Consider the following 26484-nt stretch of genomic DNA (forward strand, 5'->3'; position numbering starts at 1 on the left):
CCTCAGTCCTCCCTACCATTGACAGTGTGTGTCCTACCCTTGTACACCGAGGTCCCTCTGTCCCTCAGTACTCCCTACCGTTCACAGTGTGTGTCCTACCCTTGTACACCGAGGTCCCTCTGTCCCTCAGTACTCGCTACCGTTCACAGTGTGTGTCCTACCCTTGTACACCGAGGTCCCTCTGTCCCTCAGTACTCCCTAACGTCACAGTGTATGCCGTACCCTCATACACGGAGATCCCTCTGTCCCTCAGGATTCCCTACTGTCATAATGTGTCCTACCATTGTACATCAATGTCCCTCTGTCCCTCAGTACTCCCTACCGTTCACAGTGTGTGTCCTACCCTTGTACACCGAGGTCCCTCTGTCCCTCAGTCATCCCTACCGTTGACAGTGTGTGTCCTACTCTTGTACACCGAGGTCCCTCTGTCCCTCAGTACTCCCTACCGTTCACAGTGTGTGTCCTATCCTTGTACACCGAGGTCCCTCTGTCCCTCAGTACTCCCTAACGTCACAGTGTGTGTCCTACCCTCATACACTGAGATCCCTCTGTTTCTCAGTACTCCCTACCGTCATAATGTGTCCTACCCTTGTACTCCGAGGTCCCTCTGTCCCTCAGTACTCCCTACCGTTCACAGTACGTGACCTACCATTGTACATGGAGTTGCCTCTGTCCCTCAGTGCTCACTACCGTTCACAGTATGTGTCCTACCCTTGTACACCGAGGTCCCTCTGTCCCTCAGTACTCCCTACCATCACAGTGTGTGTCCTACCCTTGTACACTGAGGTCCCTCTGTCCCTCAGTACTCCCTACCATTGACAGTGTGTGTCCTACCCTTGTACACCGATTATGCTCTGTCCCTCAGTACTCCCTACCGTTCACAGTATGTGTCCTACCCTTGTACACTGAGATCCCTCTGTCCCTCAATGCTCCCTACGATTCACAGTATGTGTCCTACCCTTGTACACCGAGGTCCCTCTGTCCCTCAGTACTCCCTACCATTGACGGTGTGTGTCCTACCCTTGTACACCGAGGACCCTCTGTCCCTCAGTCCTCCCTACCGTTGACAGTGTGTGTCCTACCCTTGTACACCGAGGTCCCTCTGTCCCTCAGTCCTCCCTACCGTTCATAGTATGTGTGCTACCCTCGTACACTGAGGTCCCTCTGTCCCTCAATACTCCCTCAGATTCACAGTGTGTCCTACCCTCATACACCGAGGTCCCCTGTCCGTCAGTACTCGATACCGTTCACATTATGTGTCCCACCCTCGTAAACTGAGGTCCCTCTATCCCTCAGTACTCCCTAACATTCCCAGTGTGTCGAACTGTTCTACACTGAGGTCCCTCAGTCGCTCAATACTACCTACCACTCACAGTGTGTGTCCTACCCTTGTACACCGAGGTCCCTCTGTCCCTCAGTGCTCACTACCGTTCACAGTATGTGTCCATCCCTTGTACATCAAGGTCACTCTGTCCCTCAGTACTCCGTACCGTCACTGTGTGTCCTACTCTCGTACACCAAGGTCCCTCTGTCCCTCAGTCCTCCGTACTGTTCATTGTGTGTGTCGTACCCTTGTACACTGAGGTCCCTCTGTCCCTCAGTACTCCCTACCATTGACGGTGTGTGTCCTACCCTTGTACACCGAGGACCCTCTGTCCCTCAGTCCTCCCTACCGTTGACAGTGTGTGTCCTACCCTTGTACACCGAGGTCCCTCTGTCCCTCAGTCCTCCCTACCGTTCATAGTATGTGTGCTACCCTCGTACACTGAGGTCCCTCTGTCCCTCAATACTCCCTCAGATTCACAGTGTGTCCTACCCTCATACACCGAGGTCCCCTGTCCGTCAGTACTCGATACCGTTCACATTATGTGTCCCACCCTCGTAAACTGAGGTCCCTCTATCCCTCAGTACTCCCTAACATTCCCAGTGTGTCGAACTGTTCTACACTGAGGTCCCTCAGTCGCTCAATACTACCTACCACTCACAGTGTGTGTCCTACCCTTGTACACCGAGGTCCCTCTGTCCCTCAGTGCTCACTACCGTTCACAGTATGTGTCCATCCCTTGTACATCAAGGTCACTCTGTCCCTCAGTACTCCGTACCGTCACTGTGTGTCCTACTCTCGTACACCAAGGTCCCTCTGTCCCTCAGTCCTCCGTACTGTTCATTGTGTGTGTCGTACCCTTGTACACTGAGTTCCCTCTGTGCCTCAGTACTCCCTACCGTCACAGTGTGTGTCCTACCCTTGTACACCGAGTTCCCTCTGTGCCTCAGTACTCCCTACCGTCACAGTGTGTGTCCTACCCTTGTCCACCAAGGTCCCTCTGTCCCTCAGTACTCCCTACCGTCACAGTGTGTGTCCTACCCTTGTCCACCAAGGTCCCTCTGTCCCTCAGTACTCCCTACCGTTCACAGTGTGTATCCTACCCTTGTACACCGAGGTCTCTTTGTCCCTCACTACTCCCTATTGTACACAGTGTGTGTCCTCTCCTCGTACACTGAGGTCCCTCTGTCACTCAGTACTCCCAACCGTCAGTTTGTGTCCTACCCTCGTTCACTGAGGTCCCTCTGTCCCTCAGTCCTCCCTACCGTCACTGTGTGTCCTACTCTCGTACACCAAGGTCCCTCTGTCCCTCAGTCCTCCGTACTGTTCATTGTGTGTGTCCTACCCTTGTACACCGAGTTCCCTCTGTCCCTCAATACTCCCTACTGTACACAGGGTGTATCTACCCTTGTACACCAAGGTCCCTCTGTCCCTCAGTACTCCCTACTGTACACAGTGTGTGTCCTTCCCTTGTACACCGAGGCCCCTCTGTCCCTCATTACTCCCTACCATCACAGTGTGTGTCCTCCCCTTGTACACCGAGGACCCTCTGTCCCTCAGTACTCCTGAGGACTTGATTATTCATTCTGTGTGCCCTCTCTTTACAGGCCTTCTGAGTGCATCAACTCGTTTCTCACGATTAACCTCCACCCACTGCCATTCTGTCCCCTCAACCAGCTGGCCCATTTTGTCCTGTAGCTAGAACCATCCTCCCCACTACTGAGAGACACACAATTCAAATTTAGGCACAATGTGGTCCTCAGGGCCTGTGCTGTGTGGCAATGTGCATAACAGAGACCCAGCACTGATCCCTGTAGTACAGCTCACGCCCCACAGAACAGACCCTTCACCGTCACTCACCGCCTCCCATTACAAAAGCAAAACTGGGACTTCCTAACCATCTGGACCACACTCCCACACAGGAGCTCATCCAAAGATTTACTGAAGATCAACAATACAATACGCTCTTGACCTGAAAATATACCTTGTTGTGATGTTGCACCTATCGTTTACCTGCGCTGCACTTTATTCTGCATTCTCATGTTTTAGCACAGTGTTCTGGTCTGTATGCAAAACCAGCTTTTCACTGCATCTCAGTATGTGAGCCAATAATAAACCAACACTGAGTACAAGTCCACATTGACCACATCAGCTGCACAGCCCTTGAAGTACTTTCGTTAGAAAAATTCCAACAAGTTGGTCACGCAAGTCAATCCGCGTCTTTCCGCACTGATCCCCAGAATTATTCCAATAACCAACCAAATGCACCCAACAGCTTGTCCTTTGCAATGCTATTATCACCAGCTGTGACCGCTCGTGAAACAGGGAAGGGATATCGGCCACGCACGTTCCCCGGTTATCCACTTGCCCACTGACAGTGTGGGTGTCGCAGGGAGGTGGAAGGATTGGGGCTCGTTCCCCACCTGCTCGCTCGAATGAAGTGGTGTGACCCAGCCTCCAGCAAGGAGGTTTGATAGCAAGCAAAGGGGGTGAAGGAACTCAGTCCCAGAACAGAGATGGTGGCTTTCAGAGGCAAAGCAGGCCAAGGGGTTTAAAACTGTTCTGGAATATGGCCGGCAACCACACCAAACCAGGATGCAGCATCCCCCCTCCTGGCACTTGGCCTGAACATCACGGGTTGCACCGTACACACATTACAGTCCCCACCAAAATCACACAGCAGTTCTGTACAGACACAAGTCACAGCAGTCCCAACAGTATACTACCCCAGTGGTACTGCCAAGTGCAATGGTACAATGTTTCCTTCACCACTCTGGGCACTGGGTGCCTGTTCACACACCCGTGTTTTTATTTACAACACCGCACCGTACAATCTGTTCATCACAATTCCTACCGCTGTTAACCACTCTCCCCAGAGCTCACTGAGGTACTGACAGGAGCTCATTACAGAGACAACTGAGATTCAGAATAAAATGTCTCTTACAGAATTTATATAATAAAACTTTAAAAAATGCAAAAGCAAATATTGCTGAGGCTAGGCGGCAACTCTCAGACGCCACCTCATAGCAAAGGGATCCCACTCCGGACCACCAGAAAACTCTGTCACTGATCTCATCAACTCTGATAAACTTCCATCCAGTGACACAAAACTCAGTTCCCTCACGCCACACTGCTTCCTTCTACCTCCAACCCAAGATGCACAAACCTGCCTGACTGGGTAGACCCATTGTCTTCGCCTGCCCCTGCCCCCACCCCGCCCCATGAACTCATGTTCTCATACCTCGACTGCATTCTATCCCTCCCTTAGTTCAGTCCCTTCCCAACTACATCTGTGACATTTCTCATGCTCTCCATCTCCTCAGAAGCTTCATATTCCCTGGCCCTGCCCATCTCATTTTCACCATGGATATCCAGTCCCTATCCCCCATCAAGAAAGCTTCAAAGCTATCTCAATGAAAGACCCAACCAGTTTGCCTCCACCACCACCCTCCTCCGTCTGACAGAACTGGCCCTTGTCCTCAGCAAGCTTTCCTTTGGTTCTTCCCACTTTCTCCAGAATCGAGGGGTAGCCATGGGCACCCACATGGGCTCCAGCTACACTTGCCCCTTCCTGGGCTATGTAGAGCAGTCTATGTTCCAAGCCTTCCCCGGTAATACTCCCTAAACTCTGCCTCTGCGACACTGACAAATGCATTGGTGCTGCTTCATGCACTGGCAATACCCTGGTTAAGATTGCTACTGCTCTGTTGATTTTGGCTAAAGATAAAGAGCCATGTTGTTCAACTTAGGAATGTTGTGTCAGCCAATCAGGATGGTGAGATGGTTCTAGAGAGAGCTGGGTGGAGAGAGATTTCTCAAATGTCAGTAGTCAGGTTCGTTATCTTATGGTGGGAGATGGGGAGAGGAGAGGACCAGGGAAGATGCCTGGATGTTCCAATCCAAAGGAGGAGACCCTAATGCAAGGAGCGCTTCGCGAGATGAAGGAGTCCAAGAAGGAAAGTTCTGCCTGTGATTGGTGATGAAAATTTAGCGCCATGAGTAAAGCAGTACATCCAGCCACTACAGACACAAGCTCCAACATTTATGTCCACATTTAAACCGGTTTAATTGTCATGGGCCCTTTTCTTTTTCCTGTTAACTGATAAAGCCAAAATCAGTAAATATACTTTCTTTAATGCCAGTGTACGGTCTGTTATTTCTTGGCGACTGATAATTGTGCACGGTCAGTATTTACACAGCATTCACTCAAATCAAGGTTTCTTTAATCAGAACACCACGTTTCTGTTTGGTTGAACCCCAAATCGTACCGACCCTCGACGTACATCGCTGCCTTCTCACCAGAGTCACATAGCTGTTTGCAGAGTTAGCTAATGAGACAAGTTTGTATACGAACCCTGATGAGCTCGTCAATCTAATCAACTTTGCGTCTGACTTCCACCCAGCCCTTAAGTTCATTTGATCTATTTCTGACCCCTCCTTCCTCTTTCTCGATCTCTCAGTCTTCATCTCTGGAGAAAAGCTGTCAATTGACATATTTTATAAATCAACCAATTCCCACAGTGACCTTGACGATACGTCTTCCCACCCTATCTCCTGTAAAAATGCCATTCCCTTTTTCCAGTTCTTTCAATTTTGCCACATCTGTTCCTGGGATGCAGCATTCCTTTCCAAGACATTTGAGGTGTCCTCCCTCCACTACTGACCCACAGCTCCTCCATTTTGCTGAATATCCGCAGTCACTCCATCTCCCCGAGGCCTTAACAGTGATAGGGTTCCTCTTGTCCTTATCTACCACCCCATGAGTCTCCGCATTCAATATATCATCTTCCGCTATCCCTACAGGGATCCGACTGCTAAACACAACTTTACCCCCATCCCACCCACTGCTTTCTTCATGGATCGCTCCCTCTCCCCTTGTGCATTCATCCCTCCCGGCACTTATCCCTGTAAGCAGTCAAAGTGCTACACCTGACCCATTCACCTCCATCCAGAGACCCAAAAAGTCTTCCAGGTGAGGCAACACTACAGCTGGGGCTGTCTGTTGTATCTGGTGCTCCCAATCAACTTAAATCCTCATCAACTTAAATTGGGACACCACTTCATTAAGCACCTCTGCTCCACCCATCTGCCAAAAGTGGAACCTCCCATTGGCCAGACATTCTATTTTATTTCCCATTCCTGTCGGTCCATGACCTTCTGTTGTGCCAAGATGAGGCCACTCTCAGTGGAGGGGCAACTCCTTATATTCCATCTGGGTAGCCTGACAGCATGAATTTTGATTTCTCCTTCCAGTAACAAAACTTCCCCTCTCCCCCACCTCTTCTATTTTCCACTTTGGTCTATTGCCTCTTCTCACCTGCCTATCACCTCCCCTGGGTCCCCTCCACCTTCCTTTTTCCCTCTTCTCTCTTAATAGATTCCTTCCTCTCCAACCCATTATCTTTCCCAGCCACCAGGCTTCACCCATCACCTTCCAGCTTGTCCTCCTTTGTACTCTGGCAATCTTCTCCTTTTCCAGTCCAGATGAAGGGTCTCGGCCTGAAATGTCATTTCCATAGATGCTGCTTGACCTGCTGAGTTCCTCCAGCATTTTGTATGTTGGAGTGTCTGCAGACTTAATCTTGTTTAACATGATGTCAGTTTTGACAAGGGTCCACATTACAGAGGACACAACAGTACAGGAACAGGCCATTCAGCTACAATGTTGTGCTAAACTATTTAAACGACTACATCTCCTTTAAAACTTGTCACCTCTCACCTCAAGTGCACGTCCTCCAGTGTTAGGGAGTACGCCTTTCAGCCCAGGGCAAAAAGTACCGAACTGCTTACTCTGTCTGTATCTCATATCACATGACATAAAAGGAGAAAGACCATAGGGATGCATTTTCTGAGAACACTACCCCTCTGTAACACAAGTGGGTGCTTGTGCCTTGGGATGTTTCAGCATGGCATCAACCCTAGTCCTGCAAATCACAAGATCACAGCACCAGAAACCCTACTGCGCTCAGCGTTTGACACACACACACACACACACACACACACACACGTACGTCCTTGCCGTTCTCGGCCATTTCACACCTCATCAGCCATTCGGACAGAAGGGATATAAATGCTGTCTCTACTTCACTGAGGCTGACACCCAGTGAGTCCCTGGGCACAGGTGGATGTTGGAAAATGCCAGCCTCAAAACCAACAGCAGACAGTTCCCTCCACAGGATGACACACAAGGCAGCGTGGCATGAAGGTTGGCGTGATGGAGTCAACGGGGCAGAGCGGTAGCCACGGGCACACATCTGACCATCCATCTTGTTGGTTTGGAGTGTAGAATTATTTTCCTTGTAGTTTAACTTTCCTGTGCTTGCCTGCATTTTCCCAGTAATTATGACAGTTTTTCTGAAAGCCTCTTTGTTTTCTGTAGCAGGTGTCACACCATTTGAGTCTGACTACTTCATCGGTTAATTGTTATCACTAGTTTTGTTTATCCCAGTCTGAATAAGAGGTGGCCACACAAGAGAAAATCTGCAGATGCTGGAAATCCAAGCAACACACACAAAACTGCTGGAGGAGCTCAGCACCTCTGTAAAAGAGATGCTGCCTGGCCTGCTGAGTTCCTCCAGTATTTTGTACAAGATGACCACAACTGCTTTTTCCTTTGTCGTTGCTTTATGCTCTTCTCTTGTCCATTTTCCACTCTTGTAACACTGAATAAGCAGCCATAAACAACAGCTTTTCTGGCTCATTTTCAACATCCAAAGAACCTTTGGATCACAATATCAGGATCCAACAATCAACACAACCCTATCCCGAAGATATTTCAAACTTTGTAGCTGGGAATTTGGAGCATAGGACGTGAAAGGGTTGAGAAAAGGAGAGGTTTTGAGGGCAGTGTGACTTTGGCTGGGAGATAGCTCAGAGTAAACGACAAATCAGAATTAGATATATTATCCCTGACGTGAAGTTTGGTATTCTGTGGAAGCAGTACAGTACAATACATAAAATATACTATAAACTATAACATGGAATATAAAAAATATGGTGAATAAATAAAGAAAAATAATGAGGTAATGTTCATGGACCATCCAAAAGTCTCAGAAAGGCAGCATCCATTATTAAGGACCTCCAGCAGCCAGGGCATGCTCTTTTTTCACTGCACCATCGGGTAGGAGATACAGAAGCCTGAAGGCACACACTCAGTGATTCAGGAACAGCTTCTTCCCCTCTGCCATCCGATTCCTAAATGGACATTGAAGTTTAGGACACTACCTCACTTATTTTTACTTTTTATTTTTTTTTGCACTATTTTTAATCTATTCAATATACATATATTGTAATTTACTTACCTATTTATTATTTTCTTTCTTCTATGATATGTATTGCATTGAACTGCTGCTGCTAAGTTAACAAATTTCACGACAGATGCTGGTGATGATAAACCTGATTCTAAGTCTTATGCAGAGGGGTTAGAAGCTGTTTCTGAATCATTCAGTGGGTGTCTTCAGGCTTCTACACCTCCTGAAATGGGGGCAAGCCTTAGATGGTGAGGGTCCTTGGTGATGGATGTCACCTTTTTATGGCATCGCTTTTTGAAGATGACCTTGATGGGTTGTACCCATAATGGAGCTGGCTGAAGCTACAATTACCTGCAGCTTTTCTCCAATGCTGTACAGTGGACCCTCCATATCAGACAGTGATACAGTTAGAATGCTCTCTATGGTATATCAGTAGAAATTTGCTAAGCCCTTTGGTGACATACTAAATGTCCTTAAACTGCTAATGAAGCACAGCTTGTCTTCTTCCTAATTGTAGGTCCATTCAATCTTCAACCCTGCTCAAAGGCCAAGTTACCAGCTTTGTCCATTACTTAATACTCTGACTGGAATCATGTCCCAAATTCCCACCCTTCCCAAAAAGAACTGTCAGAGATACCAACCAACAGGAACACTTCCGCATTCCCATCTGCTTTACCAGTTCACCAGAATGTCTCATACTTCAAACCCTCATGACATTGTGGCCAGGCACAGTCCAAATACCATCTATATATTCACCAATGACACCACTGCTGTTAGCAGAACAGAAAAACAGATTGTGTTGAAGAGGCATATTGGAGTGAGATAGACTAGATGGTTGAGTAGTATCACAACATGCACTGAACATCAGTGTGATTGTGGACGTCAGTGAGGGGAAGTCGGGAGAACATACAACTGTCCTGATTGAGGGGTCTCTGGTGGAAAGGGTAAGCAGGTTCAAGTTCCTGGGTGTCAACATCTCAGAGAATCTATCCTGGGCCCAACACATTGATGCAATCATGAAAACGTTATACCAGTAAAACTACCTCATTAGAAGTTGCAGGAGATTTGGTACGTCACCAAAGGCTCTAGCAAATTTCCACAGATTTATCATTCTGCAGAGAGCACTCCTTCGTATGGAGACGCCAATGCACAGTATTGTAAGTGGCTTCAAAGGCTTGCAGACTTAATGGGCACAATCGTCCCCATCTGAGGATTTTTTCCAAAAGTCAGTGCCTCAAGGCGGCAGCATTTATCACAATGGACCCCCAGCATCCAGGACATACTCTCTTCTCATTACTATCATTAGGGAAGGGGTACAAGAGCCTGAATACACAGTCAATGATTTAGAAATAGCTTCTTCCCCTCCACCATCAGATTTCTGAATTTCTAAACCCATTATTGCTCTTTTGCATTAATTATTTTATTTTTATCGTAACAGCAGCTGCAGAACTACAAGTTTCATTACATACAGTACGTCAGTGATTCTGAAACAGCCCTTAACGTGAACTGCAGGGTAACTCCTGGATACATCTCCAAGTTAGATCCTTGGTGTTGAGCCCCAGCTGGATGGGAATGCTTGGGGAGTGGATAGGTGAAGGACGGGGGGGGCGTAGAAGATTTCTGCTCAGCGTGCTAAACCAAAAAGAATGGGAAGATTGCTATTCCGGTTTGTCCATCAGCCATCCAACGCATCCGTAGGTTGGGGCATAATCCGGGGGAGCCAGCGGGTTGTTGGGAGGTAAAGTGCTCCGCAGTTTCACCAGTGCATCCTGGTTTCCTATAATCTTACCAGCTTTGACCACAAGATTATAAAACAGAGCAGACTTGGATATTCGGACTCTCAAGCTGGCTCCACCATTTGATCATGGCTGCTCTATTTTACCTTCAAACCTAGTCCTTTGATTTCTCTCTGAATTCTTCCAACACTCTTGCTTATGAAGTACCTCTCAACCTCTGCTTTAAATATACACAATGACCTGGCCTCCACAGTCATGTGTGGCAATGAGTTCCACAGACTCACCCCCTCTGGCTGAAGAAATTCCTCATCTCTGTCCTTGATTAACCAAGGATTATTTATGGCCGGGGTGGCAGAGCAGCTCGTGAAATAGGTCACGGAATCCCTCAGGCGTGCAGCACAGTCCTACCAGGTCCTCAACACCAGCTCCAGTTCCCTGCCCCAGCCCAATTGCCACAGGATCTAAAACCTGGGCATCTCATTGTCTGGGAAGGGGACTGAGAATCTCCAACTTTTCAAAGGAAAAGGTTTCTCTCAAAGGAGAACTTGAAGCACTGATTGCTTATTCCCCTCCATAGACGCTGCCCGACCTGCTGAGTTTCTCCAGCATTTTGTATGTTGCTCAGAAGAATCATCGGCTTCGATCACAAAGAATTGACCTGGCACCTAACTAGAACATCCATTCACCTCCATCTCACCCCACCAGCCCACCCTTGAGGCCCACTGTTGGTCAGGGTGAGCAGAGATGTGGCACCCAGCTGTCTATGTGATAGGCAAAGCTTTCCATTTGGTGTAACAAACGGAAAGCAAGCTGTTTGCCAGCTCCATGCAGCTGACCAGTACATTTTAGCACCAGTAGTGCCGCAGGAGTTGCCAGACGGTATTGAATAGAGTAGGACTGCCATAGGGACTCCAGTTCCGGAACTTTCCCTCGGGGTTTACTCCCAATGCCTTCCTCATGAGTGTGTACAGCCGCAAGGCAGTGGAAGTTTGAGATTAGATTTTTACTTCTCCTAAACTGAGCTGCTAAACACACCTGATGAGTCCCTTCTACCCAAAGTGACTGGTTTTGAAGCACTGTAACACATCTTTGTCCCTTCTCCTGTTGGTAGAAACAGATCACTGGGCTTAGTAGCTAAGCCACACCTGAAGGCCACAGCTGGACAACTGTCAAGAGGCAATTTTAACATTTAACACACAGTGAGAGCTTATCCCCACTATCCCAAACAACTGGCTATGACAACCTTAAGGAATCCCCTGCCCTAACCCACAAACATTGCGCAGAGATGGTCCAGCACCACTGTTAACACAAGGAACAAACAGGAGGACATTCAACCACTGCGCCCACCATTCAAACAGACCACAGTTGACCTTGGGAAAATCTAAACTGGCACGCAAGCACCCAGGCAACTGAAAGCTTCAGGGTGAGAGCCAGGACACTGGATAAGTAGATATGGTCATCTGAGGGTCAGCATAGATAAAGTGGGCCAAAGGGTCTTTTTCTGTGCGGGATGACTCCCTCACGTCTTAGAAGGGAAGTGTGAAATGTAAATGGCTCTCCTCACAGCACCCCCTCAGGAAGACTGTAACCCACCCTAACGGGGATGTGAGGGAAGGAATCGTCACTCAGATCCCTTTTCCCCCTTACCCTAACCTCATAAGGGGTAAGCTCAAGCCACCTTGGTGATATCTTGCAGTATTTAATTTCCAGCCACTATTAAAATGCACCAATACTTCACAACATCCCTGCAGCCCACAATGTCCTGCAGACTGTGCAAGTCTGGACCAACACCACCCACAGTCAATCATGGATAGTCAGAGTGACATTACCCACCAGAAGTGTCTGATAGGATGGTGTAGAGGGAGCTTCACTCTGTGCCTGACTCCGGGAGTGTGTGATGGGATGGTGCAGAGGGAGCTTCACTCGGTGTCTGACCCTGAGAATGTGTGATGGGACAGTATAGAGGGAGTTTCACTCTGTGTCTGACCCCGGGAGTGTGTGATGGGATGGTGCAGAGGGAGCTTCACTCTGTGTCTGACCCCGGGAGTGTGTGATGGGACAGTGTAGAGGGAGCTTCACTCGGTGTCTGACCCTGGGAATGTGTGATGGGACAGTATAGAGGGAGTTTCACTCTGTGTCTGACCCCGGGAGTGTGTGATGGGACAGCGTAGAGGGAGTTTCATTCTGTGTGTGACCCCAGGAGTGTGTGATGGGACAGTATGGAGGGAGTTTCACTCTGTGTCTGACTCCGGGAGTGTGTGTGTGATGGGACGGTGTAGAACATAGAAATCTACAGCACATTACAGGCCCTTCGGCCCACAATGCTGTGCTAACCACATAACCTACTTTAGAAGCTGCCTAGAATTTCCTTATCGCATAGCCCTCTTATTTTTCTAAGCTCCATGTACCTATCTAAGAGTCTATTAAAAGACCCTCTACCTCTACCACCTTAGCTGGCAGTGCATTCCACGCACTGTGTAAAGAACTTACCTCTGACATCCTCCTTGTACCCCCTTCCAAGCAAGTTAAAACTATGCCCCCTCGTGTTACCCATTCCAGTCTTGGGAAAAAGCCTCTGGCTATCCACATGACCAATGCCTCTCATCATCTGAGACACCTCTATCAGGTCACCTCTCATCCTCTGTTTCTGCAAGGAGAAAAGGCTGAGTACACTCGACCTATTCTCATAAGGCATGCTCCCCAATCCAGGCAACATCCTTGTAAATCTCCTCTGCACTCTCTCTATAGTATCCACATCCTTCCTGTAGTGAGGTGACCAAAACTGAACACAGTACTCCAAATGGGGTCTGACCATAGTCTCATACAGCTGTAACATTACCTCTCGGATCTTGAACTCAACCCTACAAATGATGAAGGCAAACACACCATATGCCTTTTTAACCACACTGTCAACCTGTGCTGCAGCTTTGAGTGTCCTATTGACATGGACCTCAAGATCTCGCAGATTGCCCACTCTGCCAAGAGTCAATATTACATTCTGAAATGAGCCACTTCACACTTACCTGGGTTGAGCTCCATCTGCCACTTCTCAGCCCAGTTTTACCTCTCATCAATGACCTGCTGTGACCTCTGACACCCTTGCAGACTATCCACAACACCCCCAACCTTTGTGTCATCAGCAGACTTATTAACCCAGCCTTCTACTTCCTCATCCAGGTCATTTATAAAAATCACAAAGAGGAGGTGTCCCTGCGGAACACCACGGGTCACCAGTCTCCATGCAGAACACAAACCATCCACAACCTTCTGTGGGCAAGCCAATTCTGGATCCACAAAGCAAGGTCCCCTTGGATCCCATGCCTCATTACTTTCTGAATGAGCCCCGCACAGGGAACCTTATCAATGCCTTACTGAAATCCATGTACACTACATCCACTGCTCTACCTTCATCAATGTTTTGTTATTGAGGGACTTTTTTTTCTGCTGCACAATTCTGAAGAGATATCGGATTGCTTGGAAGGACAGATGTTTAAAAGGAGTGAGCAGGGGCAGTTGGCACATTCTGCATCCCAGTGCTGAGAGACACTATACTACTTGGAGGGAAAATGTTTAAAAGCAGCAAGCAGGGCAATTGGCATAGCCCCAAGGAGACACTGGATTGCACGCACTTGGCAAGGCTCCGTGAAAGGTTAAGCTTAAACAGAGTCAGCCAGTGTTGGAGTGGGGAGATGAGGCTTTGGTTCATCGAGGCTTTAGTGAGGAGAGGCTACACTGTAAATAATTTTTTTCTGTTATTTATTCTATATTTCTTATTGCATGGTTAGAGCAGTGGGTTGCCAGAAGGGATAGTGGAATGCTCCTCTTACAGAATATGGGGAGGCAGAACGACTCCAGTGTCCCTGACAACTACACCTACAAGAAGTGCGTCCAGATGCAACAGACTAGGAACCGGAGCTGCAAACGGGCGAACTTGCTCATTTGCTGGACTGAGGGGTTGATAGACAGGGCATACAGGGAGATATTTACAACCAAGGTGCAGGACACAGGTAACTGGGTGACTGTCAGGAGGGTGAAGGGGATAGGCAGCCTGTGCCAAGACTCCTGTGGCTGTCCCCCTCAACAGGTATATCGCTTTGGGGAAGTGGGGGTGACCTAACCAAGGGAAGCCACAGCAGTCAGGTATCTGGCACCAAGTTTGGCCCTGTGGCTTAGAAGAGTAGTGGGGAGAAGAGGTGAGCTGCAGTGATAGGGGATTTATTGGTTAGAGGAACAGGAGGCGGTTCTGTGGACAAGAACAAGAATCCCAAATGGTTTGTTGCTTCCCGGATGCAAGGGTCGGGGACATCTCAGATCATGTCCACAGTATTCTGAAGCGGGACAGTGAGCAGCCTGAGGTCATGGTCCGAGTCAGTATCAGTGACCTGAGTAGGAGGGGTGATGAAGTCCTACAAAGTGAGCTCAGGGAGTTGGGTGCTAAAGGACAGGACACGCAGTGCTATGATCTCAGTACTGCAACCCGTCAGTGAGGTCAGAATGGGAAGATTATATATTTTAATACAGAGTAAAGGAGATGCTGCGGGAGAGGGGACTTCAGGTTTTAGCATCATTGGGCTCTCTTCCACAGAAGGTGGGACCTGTGCAGAGGGATGATTTGCACTGAAACTGGAGGGGTGGGGGTGGGGGTAATATCATAGCAGGAAGGTTTGCTAGTGCTGTACGAGTGGGTTTAAACAAGAGTTACAGGGGGACAGGAAGCAGGACACCAGTACAGATAATGGAGTGGCTGCGGAGAAAGATGTTTACAAAGTCAGGAACTGAAGGTCCAGCATGGTGGGCCCTAATACTCTGAGCTGTGTATAATTCAATGCAAGGAACATTGTAGGAGAGGCAGATGGGCTCAGGGCATGGATCAGCGCCTGGAATTATGACGTTGTAGCCATTAGTGAGACTGGGATGCAGGAGGGAAAGGACTGTCAGCTCAGTGTTCTGGGGTTCTGTTATTTTAGACATGATAGAGTGGGAGGGAGTAAAGGGTCAGTGGTGGAATTACCAGTCAGGGAAATTATCAAGGCAATGTCCAGTCAGGACAGATTGGAGAACTCGCCCGGTCAGGCTTTATGGGTAGAAATGAGGAGTAAGGAAAGTATGATGGTTAATGGGATTATGCAGACCACCCAACAGTCTATGGGATTTGGAGGAGACTGGTGGAAAAACACCTATAGCTTTGATAGTAGGTGATTTTAATCTTCCACATATTGACTAGGACTCCCATGCTGTTAAATGGCTGAAAAGGAAAGAGATTGTTAAATGTGTTCAGGAAAGTTTTCTTAATCAGTACAAATAAATCCCAATAAGAGAGAGTGTGATACTAGATCTCTGATTAGGGAATAAGACAGAGCAGGTGTCAGACATCTGTGTAGGAGAACACTTTGCAACTAGTGATAATTAGTTTCAGGATAACTATGGAAAAGGATAGGTTCGGTCTTTGGGTTGAGATTCTACACTGCAGAGAGGCCAACTTTGATGGTATTGGAAAGGATCTGACGGTGTGCTTTGATGGTATTGGAAAGGATCTGACGGTGTGCTTTGATGGTATTGGAAAGGATCTGACGGTGTGCTTTGATGGTATTGGAAAGGATCTGACGGTGTGCTTTGATGGTATTGGAAAGGATCTGACGGTGCGCTTTGATGGTATTGGAAAGGATCTGACGGTGTGCTGACAAGTGTGCTTTGGAAAGGATCTGACAAGTGTGCTTTGATGGTATTGGAAAGGTTCTGACGGTGTGCTGACAAGTGTGCTTTGGAAAGGATCTGACAAGTGTGCTTTGATGGTATTGGAAAGGTTCTGACGGTGTGCTTTGATGGTAATGGAAAGGATCTGATGGTGTGCTTTGATGGTATTGGAAAGGATCTGACTGTGTGCTTTGATGGTATTGGAAAGGATCTGACAAGTGTGCTTTGATGGTATTGGAAAGGATCTGACGGTGTGCTTTGATGGTATTGGAAAGGACCTGACGGTGTGCTTTGATGGTATTGGAAAGGATCTGACGGTGTGCTTTGATGGTATTGGAAAGGATCTGACGGTGTGCTTTGATGGTATTGGAAAGGATCTGACGGTGTGCTTTGATGGTATTGGAAAGGATCTGACGGTGTGCTTTGATGGTATTGGAAAGGATCTGACAGTGTGCTTTGATGGTATTGGAAAGGATCTGACAAGTGTGCTTTGGGGCAGACTGCTTTCTGGCAAAGGAGTACTTCGCCTACAAAAGTGACATTTTGAGAGTACAGAGTTTGTATGTGTCTGTCAGAATGAAAGGAAAGGATAGTAGGTTTAGGGAAACCTTAGTTTTTGAGGGACATTGAGGCCCTGATAAAGATAAAAAGAGGTGTATGGCGGGTAGGAGCAAATGAGGTGCTGACTGAATACAAGAAACGTGAGGGAACACTCAGGAGGGAAATCAAAGAGCTAAAAGAAGACATGAGGTTTACAGGTTTAAGGGAAATGCGAGGAGGAAGCTTAACTCAGAGTGTGGAACGAGGTGCCAGCCCAAGTGGTGGATGCGGATTAATTTCAACATTTGGACAGGTACATGGAGGGGAGCTGTATGCAGGCAATGGTACAGCTCAACGAGGCAAGGCATATTAATGGTTGGGCACAGGCTAGATGGGCCAAATGGTCTCACACCGCAGTATTCAGTAACTCTGTAAGCTTCGTTCTGTGTCTGACCCCGGGAGTGTGTGATGGGACGGTGTGGAAGGAGTTTCACTCTGTGTCTGTCCCCGGGAGTGTGTGATGGGACAGTGTAGAGGGAGCTTCACTCTGTGTCTGACCCCGGGAGTGTGTGATGGGACGGTGTGGAGGAAGCTTCACTCTGTGTCTGACCCCGGGAGTGTGTGATGGGACGGTGTAGAGGGAGCTTCACTCTGTGTCTGACCCCAGGAGTGTGTGATGGGACGGTGTAGAGGGAGTTTCACTCTGTGTCTGACCCCAGGAGTGTGTGATGGGACGGTGTAGAGGGAGTTTCACTCTGTGTCTGACCCTGGGAGTGTGTGATGGGACGGTGTAGAGGGAGTTTCACTCTGTGTCTGACCCCAGGAGTGTGTGATGGGACGGTGTAGAGGGAGTTTCACTCTGTCTGACCCCGGGAGTGTGTGATGGGACAATGTAATCCGCATCATTTGGAAGGGACAACACCTTACACAACGTACTGTTATTAAAAAGCTCAGAGTGAGGCTTCAGCAGAGCTCCAGCTGGGAGGGGAGGGACATTGTCATTCCTCATCCCCAAAGCTGAGAGATTCACCAAGAACAGGTCCTCCCACTGCACCTCCACCATCCACAGTCAGTCTGGACACACCTTCCCCTCAACCCCAAACCAACCTCATTCCTGGCCATCACCACTCTCCCCCCATCTCCAGAATCAGTGTCTGGCTTCGATATTTACCCTTCACTAAGAAATCTCTCTGTCGGTAGACAGGTAGTCCTGTTCCCTCCATCACCCAGGAGGTAGAAACTCTTCCCCCCAACCCCCCTCCAGGGATGTATTCTGACATGGAACAACAAAATGGAGTCTCCAATGTGTCCGCACAGAGCACAGAAAGATTCCCATTCCCTGGAGTTCAAACAGTCAGATTCTCAAGCTAGATGATGGAGAGCTCCAGGACAAGTGAGGAATTGAGCTGGAGGAACAGAGAGAGACAGAGACAGACGTGGATTTCCTGAAGACCAGAACAAAGAAGGCACAGTCCTAAAGCAAGAGCTGGACCACTGAGTGGGGATGGGGAAAGTCAGCCTGAAATCAACTGCCTGCCCATGGCTGGTCACCACAAATGCATGCAGGACATGACTGGACTGAAGACCACACACTGGGGGAGCAGAGGGGCATCCAGGGTAGATCAGCCAAGATGTTCCCTGCATGGTGCAACGCCCCACTCTGGGAGATGCTGACTAACGTTGTGTATCGAAACATGGGGTTGGACACAGCCCAGTCCCAGTTCATCTTCAGACACGTTACACAGTCCTGGTGTCAGGAGACAGTGACTGGGCTACCTCTGCTCTACCTAGGTCCTGGGGGGTGGGCCGGTGGGGAGGGGGGGTGAGAGCTAAAAGAGAACACTCTGCATTTCTGCCTCAACAAAGTCACTTCAACCTCCACCCCCAGCCAAACTCCCATCAGCAGCATTATGACAGAGACTGAGGCTGCCTGATGTGGCATCTGAGATTTTCGGGGAGGATGGCAGTTCCAGTTTTCCTGCCAGACATCACGGTGGGGGTGTCTGACATCACTGTAGAAGACAGATGCCACCTCAGCCCCAACCTCTGACAATACATTACTCAGTGGGATGTCCAAGGCCTCCCATCTCAAAGGAGAGCAGCTCCCTGAACTGCAGGTCCAGCTTCTGCACTCAGCGTGATTAAGACCAGGGGTCAATGATTCAGCCCCTTGAGCCTTCAGACAGACCATTCAGCCCACTATGTCCATCCTGTCCCACAAGTATCTATCTACCCAAATCCCATTTACCAGTAGACCTCTACACATTGATATTGTGGCTCATCTGAACTTCACCTTCCCTTTTCCCCATTCCCTGAAACCTTCAGCTCCATCTCGTACACAGCCCAGCACATAGCAACCAACTTCCCCTCTATGAGCTCCACCTACACTTCCTGGTGCCTCAGAAAAGCAGCCAGCCCATCTACCCTGAACAACCTCACTCTTCCCTCTCCCATCAGGCAAGATAGAAAAGCCTGGAAGCAGGTACCAGCAGACTCGAAAACGGCTTCTATCCCTTGGTTATCAGACTCCTGAACAGCAAGATGGACTCTTCCCTCACGGTGTGCCTCATTATGACCTTATCGTCTGTCTGCACTGCACTTCCTCTGTGGCCATTCTGCATTATCGGTTTACCTGGTTCTACCTCAGCGCACTGATCTGTATGAACAACAAACCAATGTTAACGTGGTCATGAATATATTGATGGCATGGTCTCTGTAGAATTCCAGAGATTAGTCACCCGCAGGATGAGATCTGTCTCACCAGCCAGGATCTTATTAAATAGCAGAACAGGTGTGGGGGTGGATGGCCTACTCTCAACCTGGATTTTCTACTTCCTCCTTCATGTAAATATTTCTCTTCAGACCGATCCTGTGCAGTCTTCCAAGGGGTGCAGGATTGACCTGCTCAGCCTTTCATTCTGGGAATTAACCGAGAATTGCAAACAGAGTTTGTGGTGTTGCACTTCGGAAACTCAAATCCAGGTCAAACTATCACTATGAACAGCAGGGCCCTAGGGAGGGTTAAAGAACAGAGAGAGCTCATATACAAGATCCCCTGAGAATGGAGTCACTGGCCTTCGTCAGTCAGGGCACTGAGATTAGGAGGTTGGGAGGCCAATATGTGGATGTACAAGATGTTGGTGACACTGCAGCTGGAGAATTGTGTTCAGTTTTCGTGACCCTGCTACAGAAAAAGTGTTATAAAAGTTGGAGAGAGTTGAGATTACACGCACATTTGCCTGTACTTGGACTGAGCTATAGAAAGACAACATTAAGGTAATCCGCTAGAGATGTATAAAACCACGAGTAGAGATAGAGGTTTGTTCCCGAGTTGGGGATCAAGAAACAGGGAACACAGGTTTAAGGTGGGAGGAGAAAGAGTTGAGATTTGCTGGACAAAGTGGCTGAGGGTGGTACAACAACTTTTAAAAGAAAGTTGGACAGAGACATGGATAGGAAAGGTTTAGAAGATCACTGCCAACAGCTGGCAACCAAGATTAGCTTGGATGGGTACATTCGTCGGTTTGGAAGAGTTTAGCCCAAAAGTCAATCCAGTCCTGAGTGACTCTGACCTCCGATTCTCTTTGGCATTGCCTCCACTGTCAGAATACCCTTTCTTAAACAGAGGAAGCACGAAGTGGTGCACTGTGTTCCAGGTGTGACCTCACCAACATCTGTACAACTAATCAGGAGAACATGCAAGGTCCGTGGGTTAAGTGACCATTCTAAATTGCCCCCAGTGTGTGGATGAGGGACAAAATCTGGGGAGAGTTGAGGGGGGATGTGAGAACAAAAAAGGGATTGATTAAGTAGTATAAATGGGTGATTAATGACCTTGATAGGCCAAAGGGGCTGTTTCTGTCTTGTATCACTGATTCTATAGTGTGGGTTATAATTGGTCGGCACCCTCACTGGAATCTGAAGTTGAGCCGTTCTGCTCATGCACGTTTCCATTTGCTGCCAACTCCAATGATGCAGTGAGTTTCTCCTCTCCCTTTCACATGGCACCTTCCAGAAACCTAGATACACTACATCTATTGGTTCCACTTCATCCAGGCCGCTCACCACTTCCTCAGAGCTCAGATTAACCTGGCAAACATTTATTTCTCTTTTATAAATCCCTGTCAACTGCATCTGATATACTCTGAGTGCTTGCTGTGATAGATTCTGGCATTTCTCAATGTTCGGCTCCCTGATTCTCTCCCTCCCAGAGGAATTACATTCAGAGCTTTCTCTAATCAAGGGCCTTGCCAGAACTTGGAGCAGTTTGGAATATCACCCATCCACACTTCTATCAACTCTCCGGGAAACAGGCCATTGGGTCTGCGAGATCCGTCAGCCCGTTCGGTACAACACAGAAACAGGCACTACAGCCCACCTTGATGCCTGTCGACTCTAGTTCCATGTACTCACATTGGGTCCATCTCCATCTACATTTTTCCAATCCAAGTATCTGACTTTTAAACAATTGCAATTCTCCACTTCCTCTTGCAACTCATTCAAGATAACAACCATCCTGTAGGTTTGTGGAAACTTTTTATTCTGTCTACTTCTAATACTTATATCTGTGCACTTGTAAAGCTACTGAGACCGTAACCTCCTTTGGGATCAATGTAGTATCTACCTATGTGAAAAATCCACCCTTTAAGAACTCCTAAATAGGCTAGCTTATTAGCATAGAGGTTAGCGTAATGCTATTTTAGCCCCAGGGACCCTGGTTTAATTCTACCTCTGCAAGGACCACGTGGGTTTCCTCTGGGTGCTCTGGTTTCCTCCCACAGTCCAAACACACAAGTGCTAGATTGGTCATTTGAGTTTAATTGGGCAGCATAGGCAAGAAGGGCCTGTTACCATGACATTACACTTAATACGTTAATAAATAACTCCCCCCCACCCCCCCAACATTGTAAACTCATGCACTCTGGTTCTGGACTCCCCTGCCCTGGGGAAAAGAGACTTGTCTATGCTCCACAATTTTATAAACCTCAACAAGGTCACCTCTCAGCCTTCTGCACCCCAGTGAGGCCAAACCTCTCCTTATAAACACTCCTTTCCTTCCACTCTCTCAATTCTTCTTGTAGTGTGGTGACACCATACTCCAAACACGATCTAACTAAAATTCTGTACAATACGATGTCCCAACTATTGCTACAGTAGCAAGCAGACCAAAATGCAAGGTGCTTTTGTCCCAATGGCTTGGATGGACTTTTTTCTTCAAAAGGTCCTCCCTTCCCTTTGACCCCAGATTTGGTGTCTTCCTTGAAGAATTGTACAATTATAGCTCACGTGAGTGTGTAATGAGCTTCTAATGGAAGTGGCGGATGAGGGTTTGATTGCAACACTTAAGAGAAGTAAGGACGGGAGGGGTATGGAGAGCTACGGGGCTGGTTGATGGCATTTGGCAAAATAACAGTTCAGCACAGACTAGATGGGCTGAAGGGTCTGTTTTTGAACTGTATCGTGCTCCATGGCGCCTTTGTGAGATTTGACCCTCAGTCGGACTCCAGGCGCATGCCACGAGTACGTGCTGCCCCATGCCCAAAGCTTAGAAAAATGTCTTATTCCTTCATGAATTGAATTAATGCCTTTACACTTTGCAAGCGTTACAACAGAGGTGAGGAATGGAAAACTAATCTTCTCATTGGGACTGAAAGACACCAGCAACTGATTGACCAATCACACCCACCCCCGGCTCACCACTCTCTAAATGCACAGCCACAGACTTAAAGGAAAACCCCTTTATTTAAACAGTGAAACAGAAGCAAGTGATCATGTTTGATCCTGCATCCTACGCTCTGTTCCTCTACAAAGCCACCATCCAAAACCGAATCAGGGAGGGTGCGGGGGACTCAGCATGTAATATCCCTCTTCAGCCCCCCCAAAACCCATCCTCAGACCAGTAGAAACCCTCAGCCTTAGCTCGCTGTGCAGCCAACATCACCCCCTCTTCTGAAACTTTGCAGCCCTAACTGGAGCCCATCCGAACGGCCACCTCCAGAGCTTGCTGATACATAGGCTGCCAACTGATCTTTCAAAGTTTCATCTCAGTCTTCAGACCAGGCACACAACAGCTCCCGTCCATGCTGATCCACCCAAGACAGTACTCATTTCCACATTTGGCTCATCCCTGTAAACCTTTCCCATCCATTTACCTGTCGAAGTGCCTTTAAATTTTTTCTGACTCAATCACTTCCTCTTGCAGCTTGTTCCATACACTGTGTGAGTTGCCCCTCAGGCAACTTAATATATATCCTCTCAAATCTATGCCCTCTGTTTCTTGGTTCCCCCACCCTGGGGAAGAGTCCAACATCCAAAGAAGCTCTCCACAAGCAAGGCAAGGGAGCCCTATTCTGGAGCCACCCTCCGAGAACTTGTAACGCTCAGGACACAGTTTAAAAGCATCAAAGCCCCAGGACTCCTGCCAGAACTTTTTGCTGTTGGACGGCAGTCCATTTCCCAACATTGTTGTCATAGATCACCTGGGAACATTTCACTCAGTTAAAAGCACGTGGGGAGAAAACACCCTCCTACCACATTTGTAATGACCACTTGAGAAGTATGCCCACCCCCATCCCATCGCGTCATGGGGGGGGGGGGGTGGTCACCCATCTCCAACTCCACCACACAAGTTTGTGCCCACAACCAGGGACCCAGCCGCCACCCCCACAGCTGGAGGGACCGCGATGGGCTGCGCCACGCAGGAAAAGCTGGTGGCCAGGAGTGCTGCTCACCTTGCCGGCCCACAATCTCGGCCACGTGCTCGGAGCTGGGCACGGGCACGCACTCCGTGGTGTTGCTGCTCTTCTTCTTGCCTTCGCTGCCCTCATACAGGGCAGCCAGGTAGGTGTCCCGGTGGTGCTGCGGGCCAGCGCCCCCATTGTTGTTGTTGTTGTTGAGGTTCTCCTCGTCATCGTCCTCCTCCTCCAGCAGCTCGGGCCCCTCCTGCTCCTCTCCCAGCCCCAGCATGGAGAGCTGGTCAAGGGCGATCTGCAGCGCCCTCTGCTCCTCCTCCAGCATCCGGCCCATGCCCAGCCCCATCTCCATCTCCATCTCCACGTCCAGCTCCAGTGGGGCACTCCTGCCCAGTTCTACACTCCCGTTCCCGTTCCTCTCCATCAGTAGCTCGGAGCTAGGCATGGCTCAGACCCCCAACCCCACCCGCGTCCCCGTCCCCGGCTGGTGGGCTGTTGTTCGGGTGGGGGGAAGGGGAGGGGGCAAAAGAGTTGTCCCCTCCACCCTTCTCTCTCTCCAGGCTTCCACCCCCACCTCCTCCTCCTCCCCCCAGAAGGAGATGGAGGAGGAGGATGTAGAAAGGAGGGGTGCGGAGGAAACACCCCCTTTCCCTTGCTCCAAAGTCCCACAAGCAGGGAAAATAGAGAGTTAGAGAAAGGGGGAAGAGATGGTGGGGAGAAGAGAGGGGATGAAAGGGATTAGGGAAAAGATAAGAAAAGAGAAGGGGAGAAGAGAAAGGGGAGGAGAGAAAGAAGCAAGGGTGAGAAGAGAAGAAAGAGGAGGAAAGAGAGGAGAAAGGAGTAGGGGGAAGGAGATGAGAAAGGGGAATAGAAAATGCAAGGATGAGGTGAGACGGGAAAGAGGAAGCGGGAGGAAGGAAGAGGGAGAGGGACGAGTCCAGCCGAGGGAGGAGGGAGAGGGGTGGAGGGAGGGGAGAGACCCAACAGCCTAGGCAGCCGCAGACAAAGGAAGAGCGGAGAAGATCAAGGATTAAATGAAGAGTAGCAGCGGCGGCAAGCTAGAGGAGGGCAGCCCGGGTGTCTGGGGCTCGGGCGGGACGGGGCTGCACTGGTTCACGGCTCGCCGACCCCACGGCAGAAAGCGGCGAGCAGCCACACCTGGAGAGCTCGGCAACTCTTTTGTTTTAAACCCCCTCTCCTCGCCTGCCGCACAGCTGACGGTGGGCGGCCGCGCACTGCCCGCCGGGACTTGTAGTTCAGAGTTGCGCAAGCGCCCAGTTGCTCACGCCACACGGGACTACAATACGTCCCGCCCTGCCCCGCGCACGGGAGGGGGACGGGCGTGCTAGCCGGCCGTCCTGCCCGGCCGGAAGCCGGCAGCGGGGCATGGCGGGAGTTGTAGGCGCAGGCTGAGGCGGAGGGTGGTATAAGGACTACACGTCCCGGCGAGCCCCGCGCCGCAGCACTCCTTTGTTCCTCTTGGCTAGCAATGAGGTCTTTCTTCTTTCCCACTTTCTTCTCTTCCCTCCCCTGGGGTTCACTCTGTTTCCTCATTTCACCTCACATCTCCTCTCTTTTCTTCCTCCAGACCCCCTCCTTTTCCTTTATTCTTTTATCGTTAATTCTGTATTTATCCAATCCCTCCTCCCATTCTTTCCCCTTCTCTCCTTTCTCCTTCACTCCTTTTCTTCACCACTTCCTGTTCACTGTTTTCTTTCAGCCTTTCTTTCTCTTTCAACCTCATTCACCTCCTTCACTTCTCCCTCTCTACCCCTTTTCGCTTCACCCTTTCTCTTTCACCTTTCTTCACCCTTTCTCTCCTTAATGCCTTCTTCATTTTGTGTCCACCCCTACATCTCTCACCTTTTATTCACTCTTTTGCTCCTCACCAGCCCTTCTCTCCTGAACCCTTTTTCTTCCTGAAGGCTATATAGTATCCCAGTCCCACAGAGCTATCCATTCCCAGAGTTCATCCGCCTCACCTGTCAAACCTTGTGCATTGCCCAGAGTTTTTTATGGAAAAATCCAATGGGTCATGCTGATGTATTTATGGTTTTTCTTCGAAGTTTACACTACTAAACATACCCACCAAAGATATAAAGGTTTCATTACACCATTTTTGCCGTGTATACTTTATTTTTTCGTGAATAAAATCTGCTCTTGAAATAAATGATCTCTTCTCTTGTCTCCCAGAACAGCCTGGGATGGATCTCACCTGACTGTGGGATTTACCCACCTTTACGTCCGAAGGGCCAACAAGTTCCTCCTCTTTATTTATGGAGACCTGCATCTTCCTCTTTGCTGAATGCTGTAGCTACAATGTCCGGTTCTTTTGCTAATACCAATGGAAGGTAGTCACGTACACAGGTTGCTCTCGATGTCCCTAATGGGCCCAACTCTTCCCCTCTGTAATGTCCCCGTTGGTTTGATTATTTCCTTTTTAACCACCTCACTCCACTTGTCCATCTGACAGGCCTCCCCCATCAGTCATTCTCCGAACATGCTTCCCTCTATTCCAACCCTTGATATCCCTCGGCCACCCGAGTTCCCTGCACTTGTTACCCCAGGCTTCCAACCAGGAAAACACCAGCAATGAACACTCAGTCTGTCTCTTTCCACCATGCTGACGTAGATCCCACATGCACCCAGACAAGCCCCATCTTTATTGTAATCAAATTAACCTTTCCCAGAATGATGCTGAAATACAGAGTAATAATCAGTCTCCAAAATGCTCCCCCACTGACACTCCCTCCACCTGACCTTCTACATTTGTGTGAGGTTTGAGGAGGAATGGCAGAGGACCTTGCTGAGATATCCTTTTCATTGTCAGCCACTGATGAAGTTCCCAAACACTGGGGAGAATCAGAACCAGGTTTATTATCACGAATGTACATTGTGAAATCTGTTTTTCTTTGGTAGTGGTACAGCGCTGTGCATAAGAGTTTAAAAGTTACAGAAATAAATTAACAGTACGAAGACAAAGAGTGAGGTTGTGTTCATGGACCGTTGTAAATCCGATGGCTGAGGGGAAAAACTTTTATTTCAGTAACAGGCACACTTTCTGATTAGAACACTCCAGACATTGACATGGCCTCAAGTGAATGCAAAAGTCGCAGAGTTATCTTCAAGTCTTCTGCTGTTGGTCAGAGAGGGGCTTCCAAGTCATTTATAGAAATAAAAAGGAACAAGAGACCCAACATCAATCCCAGCCTCCATTCCAAGAAACACCCTTCAGTTGCCCCTCTGCT

The 26484-nt window shown here is 48.8% G+C and overlaps 1 protein-coding gene across 1 annotated transcript in view; it reads right to left on the reverse strand.

The window, feature by feature from the left end:
- The window catches only part of LOC132399493 (RNA-binding protein MEX3B-like), a 62144-nt gene extending 37681 nt beyond the window's left edge, over positions 1-24463 (reverse strand). The window contains exon 1 of the mRNA XM_059979919.1: positions 23276-24463. Coding sequence (XP_059835902.1) covers positions 23276-23681 — 406 coding nt within the window. The 5' untranslated portion in view covers positions 23682-24463. The remainder of the gene's footprint in view (positions 1-23275) is intronic.
- Between the last annotated feature and the right edge of the window lie 2021 nt (positions 24464-26484).

The sequence above is a fragment of the Hypanus sabinus genome, chromosome 9 (genome assembly GCF_030144855.1).
Source record: "Hypanus sabinus isolate sHypSab1 chromosome 9, sHypSab1.hap1, whole genome shotgun sequence".
Classification (NCBI taxonomy): Eukaryota; Metazoa; Chordata; class Chondrichthyes; order Myliobatiformes; family Dasyatidae; genus Hypanus; species Hypanus sabinus.